Source organism: Hyla sarda, chromosome 7 (assembly GCF_029499605.1).
Source record: "Hyla sarda isolate aHylSar1 chromosome 7, aHylSar1.hap1, whole genome shotgun sequence".
Classification (NCBI taxonomy): domain Eukaryota; kingdom Metazoa; phylum Chordata; class Amphibia; order Anura; family Hylidae; genus Hyla; species Hyla sarda.
The window spans coordinates 180,394,383-180,416,710 of record NC_079195.1 but is presented as its reverse complement, the minus strand read 5'-3'; the positions used below and the strand labels follow the sequence as shown (position 1 = coordinate 180,416,710).

Here is a 22,328-nt window from a genome sequence, read left to right as displayed (position 1 = left end):
GATGTCGAGAATTATCTAAATTTCTCCACCATTAATATTAAAGGGGTACTCCGCCCCTAGACATCTTATCCCCTATCCAAAGGATAGGGGATAAGATGTCAGATCGCCGCGGTGCCGCTGCTGGGGAGCCCCGGGATCCCCGCTGTGGCACTGCGCTATCATTGCAGCACAGAGCGAGTTCGCTCTGTGCGTAATGACGGGCGATACAGGGGACGGAGCCGCGTGACGTCATGGCTCCGCCCCTCGTGACATCACAGCCCGTCCCGTTAATGCAAGTCTGGCAGGGGGCGTGACAACTGCCGCGCCCCTTCCCATAGACTTGTATTGAAAGGGGCGGACCGTGACGTTACGAGGGGCAGAGCCATGACATAACGATGCTCCGGCCCCTGTATTGCGCGTCATTACGTGCAGAGCGAACTCGCTCTGTGCTGTAATGATAGCGGGGTGCTGCAGCGGGGATCCCGGGGATCCCCAGCAGCGGCACCGCGGCGATCTAACATCTTATCCCCTATCCTTGGATAGGGGATAAGATGTCTAGGGGTGGAGTACCCCTTTAATTAAACCTTATTTGGTGAATTAGGCTACAAATCTGAGTGATATGCAAGTTGAAGTTATAAAGTTTGCACAGTAAAATATATATACTTTTTCAGATTATGCTTAACTGTTTTAAGTGGTTAAATAGGAGAAATAATAAAGGGGATAAATCAATAAGAATCCCTAGGGAGGTGCATGTAATACTTAACTTTTAATTTTACAAAGTTAAAATCGTCACCAAATTATATCAGTGCTCAAATGACCCAAACAAATAAATAAATGTTCTGGTTGCGGTATGAATCTCACACCAGAAGCAATATCAAGCATTCAGGGTGTCGCTCTCAACGCGTTTCTGCCACTAATGATATGGCGTCATCAGGAGAGACAAAAGACAAAGCTTGAGACACCTTAGAGTTGTGGTACTGAAAGCACACTATAAGTAGATACACAAACCAATGTGACTAAGAGATCACGGCAAGGACTGTCTGTATCAGGCCACCTGCAAAGAAAGCACAACAGAAAGGTACCAATATCATTTATGTGCTCCAGGCATAATAAAGCGCATGAGTAATTCCTGCGGAGCATACACTCACTGTGCCGTGGATATTTTCCAGAAAACCTAAAAAGGGAAGCACATAAAGAAAAGCCCCTATCAGTAACTGTCCAGCTGGTACCTGTAAAGAAGAACCACTTCTCTGCAGTATGCGGCTACTTACAGTTCCAGTCTGCCGGTATCCGTGATCCCAGGACGGCACGCTATACCCGCAGTGGCGGGGAGCCTTGCGGTAAATGCAGGCTGCTAGTGCGCTGCCGTACCTGGGATCACGGCGTGTGACGTCTTATACGCTGGCCGAGCCGCGCGTCACTTCCGCCGCGCCCCTAATAGACGTCATAGGGGCCGGCGATTATCGTGCAGCGCGCGGTCAGGTGACGGCCGCAATGAAAACAAAAGGATCATGTGATTACGGCTATGGTAAATACTCTTATATCCTTATATCCTGGTATGTTCATAATGGCTAGATGTTTAAAGCAGGTATTGAGGGAACTAACGGAATAGTGGTTAAGTATATAACCTAAAACTATTTATATATATATATATATTTAAGAGGCGATAATTAGGAGGTGCCTAGTACATATATATATATAGAACAGGTGCATAGAAGAGCCGGACCATAAGAGTGTATACATACATAATGGGAAGTCTAGGTACCCTATATAACTAGGTACTATTGCCATAATTCATTGATGACTCCCATAATTATATTAATACAAACTGGTCAGAGGAAATAAAATTTGCATATATATAGAGTTTTGACAAGGCCAAAACACAAAGGCCATGGGTATATATACCCTAGATGCTCGGAAGAGGTTAGACTCCGCAGACGAGGACTAAAACTTATACTAACTGAGGCTCAAATTAGTATAATATAACATAGAATATACAAGATATATACCATATATTATAAACTATATTATATAAACTGTAAACTATAAACTATAAACTAATGGGGTACCCCCCAAAAAGGGGACACTAGATAAGTTGCGTGACAAGGGGATAACGGGGGCCTAGGGAACCTACCTAACCCTGCGCTAGTTCTATAGCCCTAGTGCCTAGGCAGGGGAAACCGCCCTAATAAGGGCGGGCCTGCTCCCGAACCTCCTACTTGCCTAGTAGGTCCCTAGAAATTGGTGACACTGACTTTAGGCTTACTAAAGCCTCCACTAACTGCCTATAGTCACCAAGAATGGGGGGTACCCCCAGGTCGATCTACAAAAAACTAGCATAATTAACCTGTTCGTTCAGGCCAGACGGAGTACAGGTGTCTAGCTTGTAAATCCACCTGCACTCCCTTTGTAGAAGTACACGGTCCAGATCCCCTCCTCTAGGTGATGGCCAAACTTTTTCTATACCCATGAATTTTAAATTATCTGTTCGGCCCTGGTGAGAGTCATTGATGTGCCTTGCAAGGGGCTTATCCCTACGATGTCGGATGTCCCCCAGATGTTCAAGAATCCTGGTCTTGAATGCTCTCCTGGTCTTACCCACGTATTTTTTACCACATGGGCAGGTAGCTAGATAAATAACCGATATTGTAGAGCAGTTGATAAACTCTCTCAATCTGAACTGTTCTCCAGTGGATTCATTAACAAATAACTGAGACCTGCTGATGTTAATGCAGGCCTTACAGTGTCCACATGGAAAACACCCCGATTGTCTAGGTCTTTGTTCTAACCAGGTGTTTCCCAGTGATCTCGGTGGTAGATGGCTTTGTGTAAGTATGTCACCTAAGTTACGACCTCTCCTGAAAGTCAGTAGGGGTACCTCTGGGATTTTATCACGTATGTCAGGGTCCATTCTGAGTATATCCCAATGTCTATTAAGGATCTCACGCATTTTGGTGGACCCTTGATCAAATGTCGCTATTATTCTCGTAATCTCCCCTAACTGATCTTCCCTCGGTCGGGGTATAAGTAATGATTCCCTAGGTGTAGCAAGTGCATGTTGGTATGCTGCTGAGAGAACGTGTGAGGGATAGCCTCTATTTTTAAACCGTGTACGAAGTTTACCAGCCTCCTCCACGAATTCACACCTCTCCGAGCAATTCCTCCTGAGGCGGAGATATTGTCCACGCGGGATACCCCGTTTAAGGGGTCCCGGGTGGCAGCTCTCCCACCTCAGGAGGCTATTGGTGGCAGTGGCTTTTCTATGCACGGTGGTCCGCAAGGTACCACTATCTTGTTTGTAAATCATAATGTCCAAGAAAGCTAGGCATTTCTCCTGTATCTCAAAGGTGAAGAAAAGCCCTAGCCCATTGTTATTTAGGGATTTGATAAAGTCCTGAAAGGCCTGGGCTGTACCCTGCCACATAATAAGGACATCATCTATGAATCTAGCCCATACCAGGGCGGATTCACTAAAATGTTCCCTTGTATCTGCAAATACTACGGTGGCCTCCCACCAGCCCAGGGTAAGGTTAGCGTATGTGGGGGCGCATGGGCTCCCCATCGCCGTTCCCCTGAGCTGGTGGAAGTAAGTACCGTTGAAAAGGAAATAATTGTGCGTCAATACGAACCGCATCAATTTAAGCACTAGTTCATTGTGGGCCTGCATATTGATGTCCCTAAAAGACAAATAATATGCTATAGCTGATAGGCCCACCTCATGTGTCTATATATATATATATGTACTAGGCACCTCCTAATTATCGCCTCTTAAATATATATATATATAAATAGTTTTAGGTTATATACTTAACCACTATTCCGTTAGTTCCCTCAATACCTGCTTTAAACATCTAGCCATTATGAACATACCAGGATATAAGGATATAAGAGTATTTACCATAGCCGTAATCACATGATCCTTTTGTTTTCATTGCGGCCGTCATCTGACCGCGCGCTGCACGATAATCGCCGGCCCCTATGACGTCTATTAGGGGCGCGGCGGAAGTGACGCGCGGCTCGGCCAGCGTATAAGACGTCACACGCCGTGATCCCAGGTACGGCAGCGCACTAGCAGCCTGCATTTACCGCAAGGCTCCCCGCCACTGCGGGTATAGCGTGCCGTCCTGGGATCACGGATACCGGCAGACTGGAACTGTAAGTAGCCGCATACTGCGGAGAAGTGGTTCTTCTTTACAGGTACCAGCTGGACAGTTACTGATAGGGGCTTTTCTTTATGTGCTTCCCTTTTTAGGTTTTCTGGAAAATATCCACGGCACAGTGAGTGTATGCTCCGCAGGAATTACTCATGCGCTTTATTATGCCTGGAGCACATAAATGATATTGGTACCTTTCTGTTGTGCTTTCTTTGCAGGTGGCCTGATACAGACAGTCCTTGCCGTGATCTCTTAGTCACATTGGTTTGTGTATCTACTTATAGTGTGCTTTCAGTACCACAACTCTAAGGTGTCTCAAGCTTTGTCTTTTGTCTCTCCTGATGACGCCATATCATTAGTGGCAGAAACGCGTTGAGAGCGATACCCTGAATGCTTGATATTGCTTCTGGTGTGAGATCCATACCGCAACCAGAACATTTATTTATTTGTTTGGGTCATTTGAGCACTGATATAATTTGGTGACGATTTTAACTTTGTAAAATTAAAAGTTAAGTATTACATGCACCTCCCTAGGGATTCTTATTGATTTATCCCCTTTATTATTTCTCATATATTGCTGGGAGTCTACTTTTGCCCCTTGCAGGCATTACATTCAAATAGCAAGCTCTATGGTTAAGTGGTTAAATAGTTTTAAATTGTTTAAATCTCCTGGAAACTTCAAAGCCAGAGACTTGCACAAGACTAAAGGGATCAGTATATAGATTTTCCGGTAGTCACCCTAGATCTGCATGGGACTTCCTGCAAATCTGCATCCTGATTGCTTTAGCAGCAGACAAGTTCCGGATTACAAAGTTGCTGGGAGATTTAAACTGGTATCCTGCCACTGGATCAACATCGGAGTTACACTTTAACACTAGAGTATTGTACACAGTTATAAAGGGATATGGATAAGTTGGAGGCTTGGGCTCATAAGTGACAGATGTTCACCATGATAAATGTAAGGTTATGCACATAGGAAGGTGAAATATGCCATACTGATTTTTTTTTAAGGACTGAAGTCTTTACAAACTTTGTTGGTAGTAAAAGTGTAGTTGAGAATTGTTTCTATGTTCATTATGGTAGAGAAAGGGAATTTGTCTAAATGGATTAAAATTGAAATCCAGGTGTTAACATTTTTATGTAGGAAGTTTTAAAAATTCCTACTTTGTGTTACGCAAAGGATACAATTAAAATCTCTTTCTATTTTTAACAGATGCCTTTACCAAAAACATTAATGGAAACCTTTTATCTTCAGAATATGAAGTCAAGTATAATAGTATCACAGAAAATGGTTGCAGGGAACATTCCACAATGCATCTTACAACCATAGCCTCAGACTTTCATAGCAGAGTTCTGTGTTCTGATTCTACTGTTCAGAAGGGACATTCATCTGGTCAATCACAAGTTATTAAACAAAGCACAGAAGAAATAGAGTGTAAAGGATATCGATGTTCCGAATGTGGGAAACCTTTTAAAAAGAAATCTAACCTTTCTATTCATGAAAGAATTCACAGAGATGAGAGGCCATTTTCATGTTTAGAATGTGGGAAATGTTTTCGGCAAAAGTCAGATCTTTTTAAACATCAAAGAAGACACACAGGGGAGGAGCTATTTTCATGTTCAGAATGTAAGAAAAGTTTTAATCAGAAATCAGATCTTGTCATACATCAAAGAACTCACACAGGGGAGAAACCTTATTTATGTTCTGAATGTGGAAAGTGTTTTATGCAAAAATCAGTCCTTGTTATGCATCAGAGAATACACACAGGGGAAAAGCCATTTTCCTGTTCAGAATGTGGAAAGTATTTTAGACAGAAATCAGATCTCATTGTACATCAAAGAAGGCACAGAAGAGAGGAGCCATTTTCATGTTTAGAATGTAAAAGGGGTTTTCTTCAGAAATCTGATCTTATTGTACATCAAAGAACTCACACAGGGGAGAAGCCGTATTCATGTTCTGAGTGTGGGAAATGTTTTACGCAGATATCTGCCCTTATTGCACATCAGAAAATTCACTCAGCGGAGAAGCCATATTTATGTTCTGAATGTGGGAAATGTTTTACAAGGAAATCACGCCTTATTGAACACCAGAGAATTCATACCGGAGAGAAACCATTTTCATGTCCAGAATGTGGGAAATGTTTTATTCAGAAGTCCAGTCTTGTTAAACATCAGGTAACCCATACAGGGGAGAAGCCATTTTCATGTTCAGAATGTGGGAAGTGTTTTATAAAGAAATCAGTCCTTGTTACACATGTGAAAAGTCACACAGGAGAGAAGCCATTTTCATGTTCTGATTGTGGAAAAAGCTTCACACGAAAATCAAGTGTTACTGATCATCAGAGAATTCCCACAGGGGAGAAGCCTTTTTCATGTCCAGACTGTGGGAAACGTTTTAACCAGAAGTCTGATATGGTTAAACATCGGGTAATCCATACAGGGGATAAACCATTTCTATGTTCAGAATGTGGTAAATGGTTTAGCCATAAATCTGATCTTGTTAAACATCAAAAAATCCACACAGGTGAGAAACTATTTTCGTGTTCAGTATGTGGGAAATCTTTCATCCAGAAGTCCAGTCTTGTTCAGCATCAGGTAATCCATACAGGGGAGAAGCCTTTTTCATGTTCAGAATGTGGGAAATGTTATAACCATAGATCAGCTCTTGCTCAGCATAAGAAGCAAAACCATATTAATGTACAAACTGTATTAAATATTTTATCTCAGATAGTAGATTAAAAAACCTTATTGTCAGCATTCTCAGTTTTTTTTTTTTTTTTGTTATGATTTTCTTTCCTCAAACTTATATTTAGTCCAGTGGCTGTGTTATTTTCCTAACCAAACTGAATCCTTCTTCCTGCTCAATTCCAGCCACATTCTACTGTGTCTGCTTGAACTCATGATCCCTTATCCTTCTGGCAGTAGGTGATGCAAAGGTTGACAAGTTACATTTCCAGCTATAGCCTCCTGGCAATTATGAAAGCAATGGCAAGCTGTCCTTGCACAGGTCAACTGCAGGGAAGAGCTACATCCCCCAGCCAAATCCCATATTAGTGACCTTCATAACTGTAGTTAATCAGATGTTTTTCTGGCTTAGCTTCAAAACATGGCATTTGGCTGTTTTCTACTTATTCTTTTCTTATTCTTTTCTACTTATCTGCATCAAAACACAATACATTAATCCTAAAAAATTATTTATTCAGATAATTACCATATGTGGAGTAAATATTAAGAAATCATATAAAATGCTCAGGATATATACATAAAAGTTACACACTGTTTTATTGACGTTCAAATGGCTTATTCAAAAGGAGGCTTAGCATTCAAAATAAAAATACAAAGTAGGGTTTTCATTCATAGGAATAGTATAATCCTTTAGCCATATAATACAGAGATTGTGAGGCAGAGAGCATCTCCTTAGGCGTACTTGGTCCAGACAGGCAATAATACAATAAAATGCACCAAAAAATAAAGTTTATTGAAACTTTTGACTTATGATGTACTAAACACATACGTTAATGAGTCAGAATCTGAGGCTGCTCCATGTTTCTCGACCCAACCTATGACCTGTATATAAGTCATAGGTTGAGAAGAGGTTTAAAAGGGTTTTTTCACAGGGGACTGACTCCAGCTATGAATGGTAATCAGGGCTGCCATTAAAAATTTACACAGCTCAATGCTCACTCCCAAGGATGCTCACAGAGCCCGTCCACTATCTTAACCATCTTCTATAAAAAATATATATTTCTCTATCGGCTCCATTGGGGGACACAGACCGTGGGTGTATGCTGCTGTCTCTAGGAGGTATGACACTATGGCAACAAAAAAAGTCGGCTCCTCCCAGCAGGATATACCCACCTCCAGGCCCTGAGCTAATCAGTTTTAGTTTAGTGTCTGAAGGAAGTGGACATGGTCTGGAATTCTCCAGACCAGGTCTTATGTTTTATTATTTTCCTAGTTAGGGAATGTGTTAGTTTTTTATTCCGTTTTCTTTCATGTTTTCAGGTGGGGACTCAGGAACTGCAGCTCACTGTTTCCCCATTGCGAGTGGGGGGGGTGCACAGACATTGCGTATATGCGCTGTTCACCCCCCCTCGCCAATGGTCAGCGCCTGGGGTTGTACCTCATTGGTCCGGGTCCCCCTATTTCCCTGCTCGCCTCGCTCGCACATGGTAGCTCAGCATGATGCAGGTAACAGAAAGCTGACTGAAAACTTCACAGAAGACTCCACTAGGTAAGTTCTTCTGACTGAGGTGAGTATATATTCTCTCCCTTTAGGTGCTGACTTGCAACCTCTGGAGACCCTCATTTTTTGGCCCACCTTTCAGGGTCCAAGGGGCTGGCCTGTGTTGGGGTTATATCTTTTATTCTAAAAAGGGACGAGCAATGGCATTTTGGGAATGAATGGGTTACTTTATTATTATGCACGTGTGTGTGTTATACTATGCGACCACAGCCGCGGCGCTTACTTTGCGGCTGACAGCCGCGGCGCTTGTACTGTTCGGGCGCACGAAGCGCCGACTTACTTTCAGTTTCGGCAGCATACAGCTGCCGGCGGATATCTGTATCGCTCACTTCCCTGCGGACGCAGATGCGGCTGACGTGCGCTCGGGGCAAGGAGCGGGCGCCATTACTATTGTTCTTCTTGGCGGCCGGGGCGCTATAGCTCCACCCACAGGGCCACCGGAGCTTACTGGAGACGCGAATTGTCCTCCAATCAGCATTGTGCGCGTGATTTTTCGGGGGCAGAGGCCAATCAAACAGTGCCCCTGCTCCAGGCACGCCCCTCTATGGCTATTTGCTGGCCTGTTTCTCCCTCTCTATTCACACAGCGGAGTTCTCTCACAGCAGCTGCCACATGGTACACAGACTCGGGTGAGAGAGTTCTTTTTTTCATTATGTACGTACCCAGAACTGTTCCTTCCTCTAAACAGACAACTGGAGCGTTAGTTTCCTATTTTGTGTTACGCCTAGCGCTCCGGGTCCCCGCTCCTCCCCGGAGCGCTCACGGCGTCTCTCTCCCCGCAGCGCCCCGGTCGGTCCCGCTGACCGGGAGCGCTGCACTGTCATGGCCGTCGGGGATGCGATTCGCACAGCGGGACGCGCCCGCTCGCGAGTCGCATCCCAGGTCAAATGATTGGTGCCTGGCCCAATTAGCTTAATTGGCTCCCACCTGCTCCCAGACTATATCTGATCACTGCCCCTGCACTCCCCTGCCGGATCTTGTTGCCTTGTGCCAGTGAAAGCGTTTAGTGTGTCCAAAGCCTGTGTTACCTGAACCCTTGCTATCCATCTTGACTACGAACCTTGCCGCCTGCCCCCGACCTTCTGCTACGTCTGACCTTGCCTCTGCCTAGTCCTTCTGTCCCACGCCTTCTCAGCAGTCAGCGAGGTAGAGCCGTAGCTAGTGGATACGACCTGGTTGCTACTGCCGCAGCAAGACCATCCCGCTTTGCGGCGGGCTCTGGTGAACACCAGTAGCCTCTTAGAACCGGTCCACTAGCACGGTCCACGCCAATCCCTCGCTGACACAGAGGATCCACTACCTGGAAGCCGAATCGTGACAGTAGATCCGGCCATGGATCCCGCTGAGGTGCCGCTGCCAAGTCTCGCTGACCTTACCACGGTGGTCGCTCAGCAATCGCAGCAAATTGCCCAACAAGGACAGCAGCTGTCGCAGTTGACCGCCACGTTACAGCAACTTCTGCCTCTGCTACAGCAGCAACCTTCTCCTCCGCCAGCTCCTGCACCTCCTCCGCAGCGAGTGGCCGCTCCTAGCCTCCGCTTGTCCCTGCCGGACAAATTTGATGGGGACTCTAGACTCTGCCGTGGATTTTTGTCTCAGTGTTCCCTGCATATGGAGATGTTGTCGGACTTGTTTCCTACAGAACGGTCTAAGGTGGCGTTCGTAGTAAGCCTTCTTTCAGGAAAGGCCTTGTCTTGGGCCACACCGCTCTGGGACCGCAATGATCCTGCCACAGCCACAGTCCAGTCCTTCTTCGCTGAAGTCCGGAGTGTCTTCGAGGAGCCAGCCCGAGCTTCTTCTGCCGAGACTGCCCTGTTGAACCTGGTCCAGGGTAATTCTTCAGTGGGCGAGTACGCCATCCAATTTCGTACTCTTGCTTCCGAGTTATCATGGAATAACGAGGCTCTCTGCGCGACCTTTAAAAAAGGCCTATCCAGTCGCATCAAGGATGTGCTGGCCGCACGAGAGATTCCTGCCAACCTGCAAGAACTCATCCATTTGGCTACCCGCATTGACATGCGTTTTTCTGAGCGACACCAAGAGCTCCGCCAGGAAAAAGACTTAGATCTCTGGGCACCTCTCCCACAGTATCCGTTGCAATCTACGCCTGGGCCTCCCGCCGAGGAGGCCATGCAAGTGGATCGGTCTCGCCTGACCCAGGAAGAGAGGAATCGCCGTAGGGAAGAAAATCTCTGTCTTTACTGTGCCAGTACCGAGCATTTCTTGGTGGATTGCCCTATCCGTCCTCCACGTCTGGGAAACGCACGCACGCACCCAGCTCACGTGGGTGTGGCGTCTCTTGGTTCAAAGTCTGCTTCTCCACGTCTCACGGTGCCCGTGCGGATTTCTCCTTCAGCCAACTCCTCCCTCTCAGCCGTGGCCTGCTTGGACTCTGGTGCCTCTGGGAATTTTATTTTGGAGTCGTTTGTGAATAAATTCAGCATCCCGGTGACCCGTCTCGTCAAGCCGCTCTACATTTCCGCGGTCAACGGAGTCAGATTGGATTGCACCGTGCGTTACCGCACAGAACCCCTCCTGATGTCTATTGGACCCCACCATGAAAGGATTGAGTTATTCGTCCTTCCCAACTGTACCTCTGAGGTCCTCCTCGGTCTGCCATGGCTCCGGCTTCATTCTCCCACCCTTGATTGGACCACCGGGGAGATCAAGAACTGGGACTCTGCCTGCCATAGGAAGTGCCTCTTCCCCCCTCCCAGTCCCGTCAGGCAAGCCTCAATGCCTCCTCATGGCCCCCGTCCTGGTGTCACACTGCCCCGTGCCAGGCTTCGCCCTCTGCCCTCCCTCCCCATTCCCACTCCTGCTGTGCTGCCTGCCGTTGAGGAAACCCTCCATTCTTTCCCGGTGTCCTCATCCCAGGGGAGGCAGTTACCGGACAAAGAAAAGGGGAGACCTAAGGGGGGGGGGGGTACTGTTACGCCTAGCGCTCCGGGTCCCCGCTCCTCCCCGGAGCGCTCACGGCGTCTCTCTCCCCGCAGCGCCCCGGTCGGTCCCGCTAACCGGGAGCGCTGCACTGTCATGGCCGTCGGGGATGCGATTCGCACAGCGGGACGCGCCCGCTCGCGAGTCGCATCCCAGGTCACTTACCCGTCCCGGTCCCCTGCTGTCTTGTGCTGGCGCGCGCGGCTCCGCTCTCTAGGGCGCGCGCGCGCCAGTTCTCTGAGACTTAAAGGGCCAGTGCACCAATGATTGGTGCCTGGCCCAATTAGCTTAATTGGCTCCCACCTGCTCCCAGACTATATCTGATCACTGCCCCTGCACTCCCCTGCCGGATCTTGTTGCCTTGTGCCAGTGAAAGCGTTTAGTGTGTCCAAAGCCTGTGTTACCTGAACCCTTGCTATCCATCTTGACTACGAACCTTGCCGCCTGCCCCCGACCTTCTGCTACGTCTGACCTTGCCTCTGCCTAGTCCTTCTGTCCCACGCCTTCTCAGCAGTCAGCAGCCGTAGCTAGTGGATACGACCTGGTTGCTACTGCCGCAGCAAGACCATCCCGCTTTGCGGCGGGCTCTGGTGAACACCAGTAGCCTCTTAGAACCGGTCCACTAGCACGGTCCACGCCAATCCCTCGCTGACACAGAGGATCCACTACCTGGAAGCCGAATCGTGACATTTTGTCTGTAAGAACTGTAATTCCAAAATGCCTGGTTCTGCTGAACCCACTTGCTCTGCCTGCTCCTCTGCTGCCCCAGACCCCCTGGTACCCCCGGATGCTCTTTCAGTTCCAGTGGATTCGGCCGCCCATCCAGCCTGGGTTTCTTCCCTGTCCCATTATATGGCTGACTTGACTCAAGTCTCCCTTTCGGTGGCTGAGGCCTCCCGTGACGTGGTGTCTGCCTTGAAGAGGTCTGCCCTGCGCCGGTCCTCTAAAGGGCCCCGCTCCTCTTCTCCACATACTTCACACTCTCACAAGCGTACTAGGGGTGCATCTTCTGGCTCTTCCATTGAGTCTTCAGGTAGACGTGGGCACTCCTCTCATGGGTCATCTGGTCACAAACGTCGCTCCTCCAGAGGACGATGCCGGAGTCGCCACTATGCCTCACCAGAGCCGCGTACCCGGTCAGGGTCGCCCCCCTCCAGGGCTGCCTCCACTCATTCACATTCTCCTGGTGAACTGGCGGATGAGGCTTTAGAATCGGCATCTGGCTCGGAGGACCGCTCGGATACAGTTGAAACGGTAAACTCATTGGTTGCGGCCATAAGAGACACCTTTCACTTAGAGGACCCAGGATCTTCGGACGTGACTCCTGAAGTATCCTTTCATCGTGCTAAACCGGCACCTCAAAAGTTCAGCTCTCACGCTGAATTTGACACCCTTCTGGAATCTGCATGGAGACATCCGGACAAGAGGTTCCTGGGAATGAAGAAGGTTCAGGTGCGTTACCCATTCGACAAAGACCTTGTCTCTAAGGTGGTTTCCCCTCCCTCGGTGGATCCACGAATTTCCTGCCTCTCTAAGGCTACTACTCTGCCGCTGGCAGATGCAGCTGCTTTCAAGGATTCAACGGACAAGAAAGTGGAGTCCTTAGCGAAGTTTGCCTCTGAAGCAGCAGGCTCTTCTCTACTTCCCACCTTCCCCTCTGCATGGGTGTCCAAGGCCCTATCGGTGTGGTGCTCAAAACTCTGTCAGGGTATCCAGGCGGAATCCAACCCAGAGGATCTGTCTGCTTTGGTTCTCCAATATTCTAAAGCTGGGGAATTTCTGTGCACAGCTTCCATGCAGTCAGCCCGTTGTGCTGCCTTTGCTGCGGGTCACCTGGCGGCCCTCCGCCGTTCCATGTGGCTTAAGGCTTGGGATGCGGATGCCGCTTCCAAAAGGTCTCTCACAGAGCTTTCTTTTACTGGTGCCCGTCTTTTTGGCAAGCGCCTTGACCTTGACGAGATTATCTCTGAGGCGACGGGGGGTAAGAGTTCCTTGTTGCCTCAAAATAAGGCTCGCTCTACTTCCCAGAGGAAGTCCTCTTCCTTTCGGTCCTTTCGGACTTTTGGCCCCAATAAGGGGTCTGGGCAGGCGCCTTCGCAGGACATGAAGGCTCCCCCGTTCCGGGCTTGCCCGTCTTGGAAGTGGGACACCAACCGTTCCGACCGTTTTGCGGCCAAATCGGGCAACCGCAAACCCACTTCCGCATGAAGTGATGCCCCCACCCGCAGATTTTTCTCGGGTGGGAGGTCGTCTTTTGCTTTTTCGAGACATCTGGACCACACACATTCAGGACTCTTGGGTCAGGGACGTGGTGTCCAACGGATACCGAATCGAATTTGCCTCCCTCCCGAGGGATTGTTTTTTTCAGTCCCGGGCCCCCCGGTCTCCTTCTCTGGTGAAGCAGTTTCCAGAGGCTCTCTGGTCCCTGCTTCTCCAGGGAGTTATTGTCCCCGTTCCTCCAAGGGAACATTTTCGGGGTTACTATTCCAATCTTTTTGTGGTCCCCAAGAAGGGTGGTTCGGTGCGGCCAATCCTGGACCTCAAGCGTCTCAACCGTCATCTTCTCATCCGCCACTTCCTAATGGAATCCCTCCGTTCGGTAGTGGCATCCATGGAACAAGGGGAATTTCTTTCTTCGGTGGACATCAAAGATGCCTACCTCCATGTTCCAATATTTCCCGGCCATCAACAGTACCTCCGCTTTGCGGTTCCGGAGGGGCATTTTCAATTCGTAGCCCTCCCCTTTGGTCTGGCCACTGCTCCTCGGGTCTTTACCAAGATCCTTGCGCCAGTGATAGCCCTGTTGCGGTCGAGAAGTGTCTCAGTGATCCCTTACCTAGATGACCTTCTCATCAAGGCTCCCACCAGAGTCCAGACCCTGGAGAATGTGGATCTCACCCTCCAGACCCTGGATCGCTTCAGGTGGATGGTCAACCGGGACAAGTCTGTACTTTCTCCCACCCAGTCTCTGATCTTCCTGGGACTTCAATTCAACACTGCCTCTGCCCGGATTTGCCTTCCGCCGGACAAATGTCTGATTCTCCTGTCAGGAGTCCGCTCCCTTTGGGCTCAGGTCCCAGTTTCCATCTGCATTTGCATGGAAGTCTTGGGTCGGATGGTAGCGGCCATGGAGGCCGTACCCTTTGCCCAGTTTCATTACTGCCCCCTTCAACTGGCGATTCTCTCTCGATGGGACAGATCTCCTCTGTCTCTCGATCGCAAGATTTCTCTCCCTCGTTGGATCCGTCAGTCTCTGCTCTGGTGGCTCCGCTCCCCCCTTCTTCTTCAGGGGCGATAATTTCTTCCCCTCCACTGGCAAGTGGTTACAACGGATGCCAGTCTGTCGGGCTGGGGCGGTGTGTTCAGGGACTGGACGGTTCAAGGCCTCTGGTCTCCCCGGGAAGCCCTTCTTCCGATAAACATCTTGGAACTGAGGGCGATTCTTCTTTGCCTTCTTCATTGGGAGTCCCTGCTTCAGTCCCGCCCTGTCCGCGTCCAGTCGGACAACCCCACGGCCGTGACGTACATAAATCGTCAAGGCGGCACTCGCAGCTCGGCAGCCATGGCCGAGGTGACGAAGATTCTCATCTGGGCGGAAAACAAGGTTCCGGCCATTTCGGCGATTCACATTCCGGGTGTGCTCAACTGGGAAGCGGACTTCCTCAGCCGGTCCTCAGCCGACCCCGGCGAGTGGTCCCTACATCCAGAGGTCTTCGCGCAGATCTGCAACCTCTGGGGCATTCCAGACGTGGACCTCTTCGCGTCTCGGCACAATTGGAAGATCCTTCCCTTTGTGGCGAAGTCCCGGGACCCCCTGGTGCTAGCTGTGGACGCCATAGTGATTTCTTTGGCGGGGTTTGCCCTGCCCTATCTGTTACCTTCCGCTCCTTCCCAGGGTTCTGAAGAAGCTCAAAGCGGAGGACGTTCCCGCCATACTGATAGCTCCGGACTGGCCCCGAAGGTCGTGGTACGCCGACGTGGTCAGGCTCCTGGACGACACTCCACTACGCCTTCCACTTCGTTCGGACCTGCTGTCTCAGGGTCCTCTTTGCCACCCAAATTTACAGTCGCTGCATTTGACAGCGTGGCGGTTGAGACCGCAGCTTTGAGAGCCCGCGGTTTCTCTTCCCAAGTCATTCGCACCATGCTCAGGGCTCGTAAGCCCTCTTCGGCAAAAATTTACCACTGTACCTGACGGTCTTATTTTCATTGGTGTGAAGCTCAGGTTTTGTCCCCTGTTACTTTTTCTGTTCCCGGTCTTCTCTCTTTCTTGCAGTCGGAATTGGAACTGGGTTTGTCTCTCAGTTCCCTTAAAGGGGTAGTCCAGTGGTGAAAAACTTATCCCCTATCCTAAGGGTAGGAGATAAGTTTGAGATCGCGGGGGGTCCGACCGCTGGGGCCCCCTGCGATCTCTCTGTACGGGGCCCCGGCTCTCCGGCCAGATAGCGGGTGTTGACCCCCGCACGAAGCGGCGGCCGACACGCCCCCTCAATAAATCTCAATGGCAGAGCCGGAGATTGCCGAAGGCAGCGCTTCGGCTCTGCCATAGAGTTGTATTGAGGGGGCGTGTCGGCCGCCGCATCGTGCGGAGGTCGACATGCCCCCTTCCCGTGGGCTGTCGGGGCTCCGTACAGGAGATCACAGGGGGCCCCAGCGGTCGGACCCCCGCGATAAGCAACTTATCCCCTATCCTTAAGATAGGGGATAAGTTGTTCACCACTGAGTCACCACTGGACTACTCCTTTAAGGGTCAGGTTTCTGCCCTTTCTATTCTTTTCCAGCATCCTCTGGCTTCTAATTCTCATGTCCGGACCTTCCTTCAAGGAGTGGTGCATGCTGCCCCTCCTTATCGGTCACCTTCTCCCCCTTGGGACTTGAATGTGGTTCTTAGGGAAGTGTCCCTGCGCCTCCTTTCTTGGAAAGTGGCGTTTCTTGTTGCTATCACCTCCATTCGGAGAGTGTCTGAATTGGCAGCTCTCTCCTGCCGTTCTCCGTTTCTGGTGCTTCACCAGGACAAGGTTGTCTTCCGGCCAGATCCTTCCTTTTTGCCTAAGGTTGTTTCAGCTTTTCATCTCAATGAGGACATTGTTCTTCCGTCCTTTGGTCCCGCTCCTTCTCATCCTAAGGAGCATTTACTCAACAAACTGGATGTGGTTCGGGCTGTTAGGTCTTACCTCTCTATCACTTCTTCGTTTCGTCAGTGTGATTCCTTTTTCGTCCTTACGGAAGGTCGTCGCAAGGGACAACCTGCTTCCAAGGCCATCATTTCTCGGTGGATCCGGTCTGCCATTTCGGAAGCCTATCGCTGTAGGGGGAAGGTTTCTCCCTTCAGGGTTGTGGCTCATTCTACCTGTTCTATTGGGGCATCCTGGGCTCTCCAGAACAAAGCCTCTGCCTCGCAGATTTGCAAGACGGCTACTTGGTCGTCTTTGCACACTTTCTCGAAGTTCTACCTGGTTCATACCTTCGCATCGGCTGATGCTAGTCTGGGCCATAGACTGCTGCAGGCGGCAGTGGAACAGCCGTCTGCCTGACTATCTGCCCACTCAAGGAACGGCTTTGGTACGTCCCACGGTCTGTGTCCCCCAATGGAGCCGATAGAGAAAAGGAAATTTTTTAACACTTACTGTAAAATCTCTTTCTCGAAGGATCCATTGGGGGACACAGCTCTCACCCTTTTGGGTTTCTCTTTGGTTTTCTGAGTCTGAGGGTGTGTTCAGTTATATTTTTTCTTCTGGTTCTCGGACAGTTCGTGTTTTTTCCTTGACCTGTCGGTCCTCTCCTATTGCTCTGGTACTAAAACTGATTAGCTCAGGGCCTGGAGGCGCGTATATCCTGTTGGGAGGAGCCTACTTTTTATGTTGCCATAGTGTCATACCTCCTAGAGACAGCAGTATACACCCACGGTCTGTGTCCCCCAATGGATCCTTCGAGAAAGAGATTTTACGGTAAGTGTTAAAAAATCTCCTTATTTTAAATCACAGGACAAGAAAAGCAAGAGCCCCTTTAGTTCAATGAGAAAGGAGGAATATTATCAACATACATATTTAACATCATACTGTTCCTGACCAAATCTTGTATGCTGACCAATATTACCAATAATAGCAGTATACAAGGGAGAATAATAACGCCACACCATGACCTCTACCATTATCACCACATAGTCACTGTATAAAAACCACTGAACACAGACCAAGATCCCCCATACAAATGCCATACAGTGGTGACCCCAGGGAAGATTTATCAAAACCTGTCTAGAGGAAAAGTTGCTGAGTTGCCCATAGCAACCAATCAGATTTCAATCTTTCATTTCTGAAAAGGCCTCTGAAAAATGAAAGAAGCGATCTGATTAGTTGCTATGGGCTACTCAGCAACTTTTCCTTTTGACTTATTTTGATAAATCTCTCTGTAGATGGCATAAGTGATTACAGTGCAGTTACATCTACTGAATCACAGAAGGCGTCTTCTTAGAGTCGTTCTCTTTCCTTTTCTTCTCTGTCTTGCTCAGACCGCCATAAAGATATCATCCAGTCATGACTCATCTTCACAGAAACTGCCAGACAACAAACATATTATGCATCACACTTTTTCAGCACAATCCCCACCTGTTTCCTATGCTAAATGCAACAAATATTGCCCCCTTGATGCCCTGCATAGTATCAGGGAGTAGATAAGTGTGTTGGGGGGGAAAGAGTAGGGGGATTGGGCTGTGGTAGGTCGACAATTTCTCCTCCCCTATTAGGTAATGCTTCCAGTAGGTAGGTAAGGAATCCCCCTATAAGATAAAATCCATCAGTAGGTTGGTAATGCCCCCAGTATGTACAAAGCAAATAATTCCCCCCAAAATGCTCCCAGGTAGGTAATGCCCAAAGTAGGTAAGCATTAGTTGATGTCCCCTGTAGGTAAGCAGTAGGTAATGCCCAAGTAGGTAGGTTGAAGGCGATGCCCTCAGTAGGTAATGCCCCCAGGTAGGTCATAGGTAATGCCCCCAGTAGATAGTGCCCCCAGTAGATAGTGCCTCAAGTAGATTGTTCCCCCAGGTGGGTAATGCCCTAGAAGGTAGTGGCTACACCAAGTTTATAGGGCCTGCAGCCCATCCCGTCATTTAAATGAGTTGGGGCACCAGGGAAAGGGCTGGTGACAGGTTCTCTTTCCCTCCCGGCACAACGTCCTAATAGGTTGGCAATGGTGGGCCATCCTCAGGCCGGGCCCTCAGGCATTGCACAGGTGCCTGACCTGTCAGTCTGCCCCTGAATATAACATAGATATATATGAGATAGATATGATAGATAAAGCACATCCAGAGTATTCAATCAGTAGCGGGTAAACACAGGTATAGGTTTGTGGTAAATCAATCCAGAGCAATATTTCTTGGATAAATGCAGCACACCAAACAAGTATATCCGTGCAATTGTGATTTGTGTTTACCCTTTTTTTCCCTGTCTATATTTGGCGCTATTTTGGCGCTAAGTGTCCTTTTTTTTTGCGCCTTTTGGTTTGCACATTTCTGTTGATTTTGAGTTGCAATCCACTGATTTTGGCAATACACATTATATGGAAGGGTTTTATGAACTGCGCCTTTTTGTGAAAAGGCGCAAAAATTGCGCAAAGCCACCGATAAGTGTCTAAAACTACACCAGCCCAGACTTAGCTTTTTGGTGTATGTGAAGAGAGAAATTTTAGAAAATGTGACCTGCACAAAATTTATCAAATGCTCTGTGACCATTTAATAAACGTGGTGCTCAGCATACACAAAAAAGGTGTAGAAAAATGGGAGGGGAGTCATCATGGAGGCCAGGGAGTGAACAACCCTTGGTCATTCATGACCAAGGGGTCTAAGTCAGGGATCTGTACCTCTGGGAAGAGCAAAACTGCGACCAAGGAAGCCAGATGGCCTCCACACGAGCAGCATCCGCCAGGAGGACAGTCAGTAGTTCCTCCATGTGGTGTAAATGGGCAACCTCTGCGAACCATTCCTCCTGGGTGGGAGGCTCCGAAGACTTCCACCTCAGAGGAATGACCGTTTTTGCGGCCTGAAGGAGGTGTCACGCCAAAGACCTCTTGTAGCTCGCTTGCGCCATAGGGAACATGAACAGTAATGCAGCCTCAGGAGTACGGGGGACATGAACACCTGACACTTCAGATGTGACCTGCAAAACTATGTGCCAGAACGGGACAAGTGCAGGGCAGCTCCACCAAACATGCGTCATCCTACCCACAGACACACCACTTTGCCAGCAGGTCTCCGAAACAGAAGGATACCAGCGATGAAGGGTCGCTGGCACCCGGCATCATCGGGACATAATTTTGTAGCAGGTTTCTTGTGCTTTAGTGGCGATCGCGGCTTTGTGAGTCAGATAGAAGCATCTAGCCCAGTCCTCCGGGGAGAATGTTTTACCCAGCTCAGCTTCCCAAGCATGGCAGTACGCCAGAAGGGATAGAGACCTAGGGGACAATAACAAATCATAGAGAATGGATATGGAGTGTCTGGGGTACGAAGAGACAAGACAAAGACGCTCAAAGTGCGTCAAGTCTCGGTGCATCTCAAAGGAAGTCGGGAAAGAGGAGTAAAAATGGCGCAATTGGAGATAAGCAAAGGGAGCCCGTCTGCAAGACGGCCTCTCTTCCATCAGAGTCTCCAGTGGCTTTAGCCAGCGTGCTGCTAAGATATGTCGAAAAAGGAGGGGATGAGACTGGGAGGCCCCAAGAAAGGCCCCCTCTGCGAAGGCCCCAGGAGGAAAGTCTGGATGGTCGGTCACAGGGAGTAGAGGACCTCGGCGGTCAATTAAGCAGCCCCCCGCCCCAGCGGAGTGTAGAGAGGCGAGAGTATGATGGGTGAAATAGGAAGTCGAGTAGTTGGCTAATTGGGCTGGGGACCAGGTCCAGGGCAGGGTAGCCAGGGCTTTAGGGCAGATAGCTTGAGCTAGGCGGACCCATAGTTTAGAGTTGGAGTTATGCGACCAGTCAAGGACACGAGCATGTACACAAGCTAAAAGGTACATGCGACAGTAAGGCAAGCCTGCTCCACCAGACAATTTAGGCCTGGAAAGGAGCAGACGGTTCAGGCAGGGATGTGTCGATGACCAGACAAACAATCCAAAACAACGCTGCATGAGACGCCAAAAAGAGGCAGGGAGGTGAACAGGGATGGTTTGTTGGAGGTACAACAGGCGGGGCAGGAGGTTCATTTTAAGGATGCTCATTCGACTAAACCAAGAGAACTCCTTCTTGTCCCATGTAGTTAAATCTACACGAAAATGAGACAGTAGGGAAGAAAAATTAAGGGAGAACAATTGAGAGAGGTCGGACGGAATCCGGGTCCCTAGATAAGTGATGCTTTGGGGGGCCAAGTAAAGGGGAAAGCCAAGCGAAGAGAGTCTACTGTACGTCCCGGCACAGAGACATTAAGCGCCTTCGATTTGGAAAAGTAAATTTTGAAATTGGACCACGCACCAAACTCTCGGAGGCGTGACATGAGGTTGGGCAGGGACACAATAGGGTCCGTAAGGTAAACTCGGAACACTTGTAGTCATTATCACCAACTGTCACCCCATGAATATTGGGGTCCGCTTTAATTACAGCCATAACATGTTCCATCACCAGGACATACAGCAGAGGGGATAGAGGGCAGCCCTGACGAGTGCCATTACGAATGGGAAGGGGACCCGACAAGGAGCCGTTAATTTTTAGGTGGGCCATCGGGGGAACTATAGAGGGCCATAAGCTTGGCGATAAAGTTGGGGCCGAGCCCGGCGTGGTGTAAGGTTTGTGCCAGAGAGGACCAGGAGACACGATCGAAAGCCTTTTCGGCATCAAGTGAAAACACCATGAGTGGTAAGTTGGTAGACTGAGCATAATGAATGAGATCAATAGTCTTAATGGTGTTGTCCCTGCCCTCCCTCCCTCCCAGGCACAAAACCCACCTGGTCTAAATGAAACAAGGAGGGGAAAATCGAGTTAAGGCGGACTGCTAATAGTTTAGAATAGATCTTCAGGTCTACGTTTAGGAGGGAGATGGGGCGGTAGCTTCTGCAGGACTGGGGGTCCTTGCCGGGTTTGGGGATCACTACTATGTGGGCCAACAGGGAGGGAGCAGGGATGGGGACAGAGGGAGAGACAGAGTTAAAGGCACGAAGCATAAGGGGTGAGATGGAGTCCAGAAGGGTTTTATAAAACTTGGCTGTATACCTGTCGGGGCCAGGGCTCTTCCCACCAGGGAGGTCCTTAATGACCAAGTTCAGCTCCTCCGGGGAGAATGGGGCTTCTAACACTGCCATGGCGTCTGAAGAGAGAGTAGGGAACGGGGAGGGCGGGGTCTGGGAGGGAGTGGCAGGAGGAGGTAGGTTGTACAGGTCAGAAAAAAAGGAATGAAAAATGGAAATGATATCCGGGGTTGCGTGGACAACATAGCCTGTGCAAGTGCGAATGCAGTGGATATGAGCCTGAGCTAATTTAGTGCGCAGCACTCTGGCCAGCATACGCCGACTTTTATTCCCATACTCATATAACCAACTCCGACCCATCTGGAGCCAGCAACCCCAAGATTCCTCTAACAAGCGATTGACCTCAAGCAGGGCGAGCTGCAGGTCCCTCAGAACCGACTGGGAAAGCGAGCGCTTATGGGATAATTCCAAAGAGGAAACCCGGAGAAGAGCGGTAAGGAGGGCTTGGGCTCTGCCCCTTTTCAGATGGGAGCCATGTTTAATAAGTACACCCCTAAGGACACATTTGAGAGCCTCCCACTGATAGTAAGGGGACGTCGTATGCGAATTATGATCGTCCAAAAAAGAGGAAACAGTCTTGGTCAGGTCAGCCAGGCAGAGCAGGTCCAGAAGCAGGGATTCGTTCAGTCTCCACGACCAGACTGACCAAGTCAAGGATGGAAGATGGAGAGAACAGAAAACCGGGGCATGATCTGACCATAGAATGTTGCCTAATGAGGAGGATACTTCCCAAGGCAAAGCAGCGTGTTGGACCAAAACATAATCTAGCCGACTGTAGGACCCATG

The 22,328-nt window shown here is 49.2% G+C and overlaps 1 protein-coding gene across 4 annotated transcripts in view; it reads left to right on the top strand.

Moving 5' to 3' along the window:
• LOC130282780 (oocyte zinc finger protein XlCOF6.1-like) overlaps positions 1-22,328 on the top strand; it is a 136,372-nt gene that overhangs the window by 18,039 nt on the left and 96,005 nt on the right. The window contains exon 6 of one of the 4 annotated variants that reach the window (XM_056531496.1): positions 5,347-6,881. The exons of the other annotated variants lie outside the window; for them this stretch is intronic. Within the exon in view, the coding sequence (XP_056387471.1) occupies positions 5,347-6,872 (1,526 nt within the window). The 3' untranslated portion in view covers positions 6,873-6,881. Of the gene's footprint in view, positions 1-5,346; positions 6,882-22,328 lie in introns of those variants that run through there. 4 annotated transcript variants of the gene reach the window in all.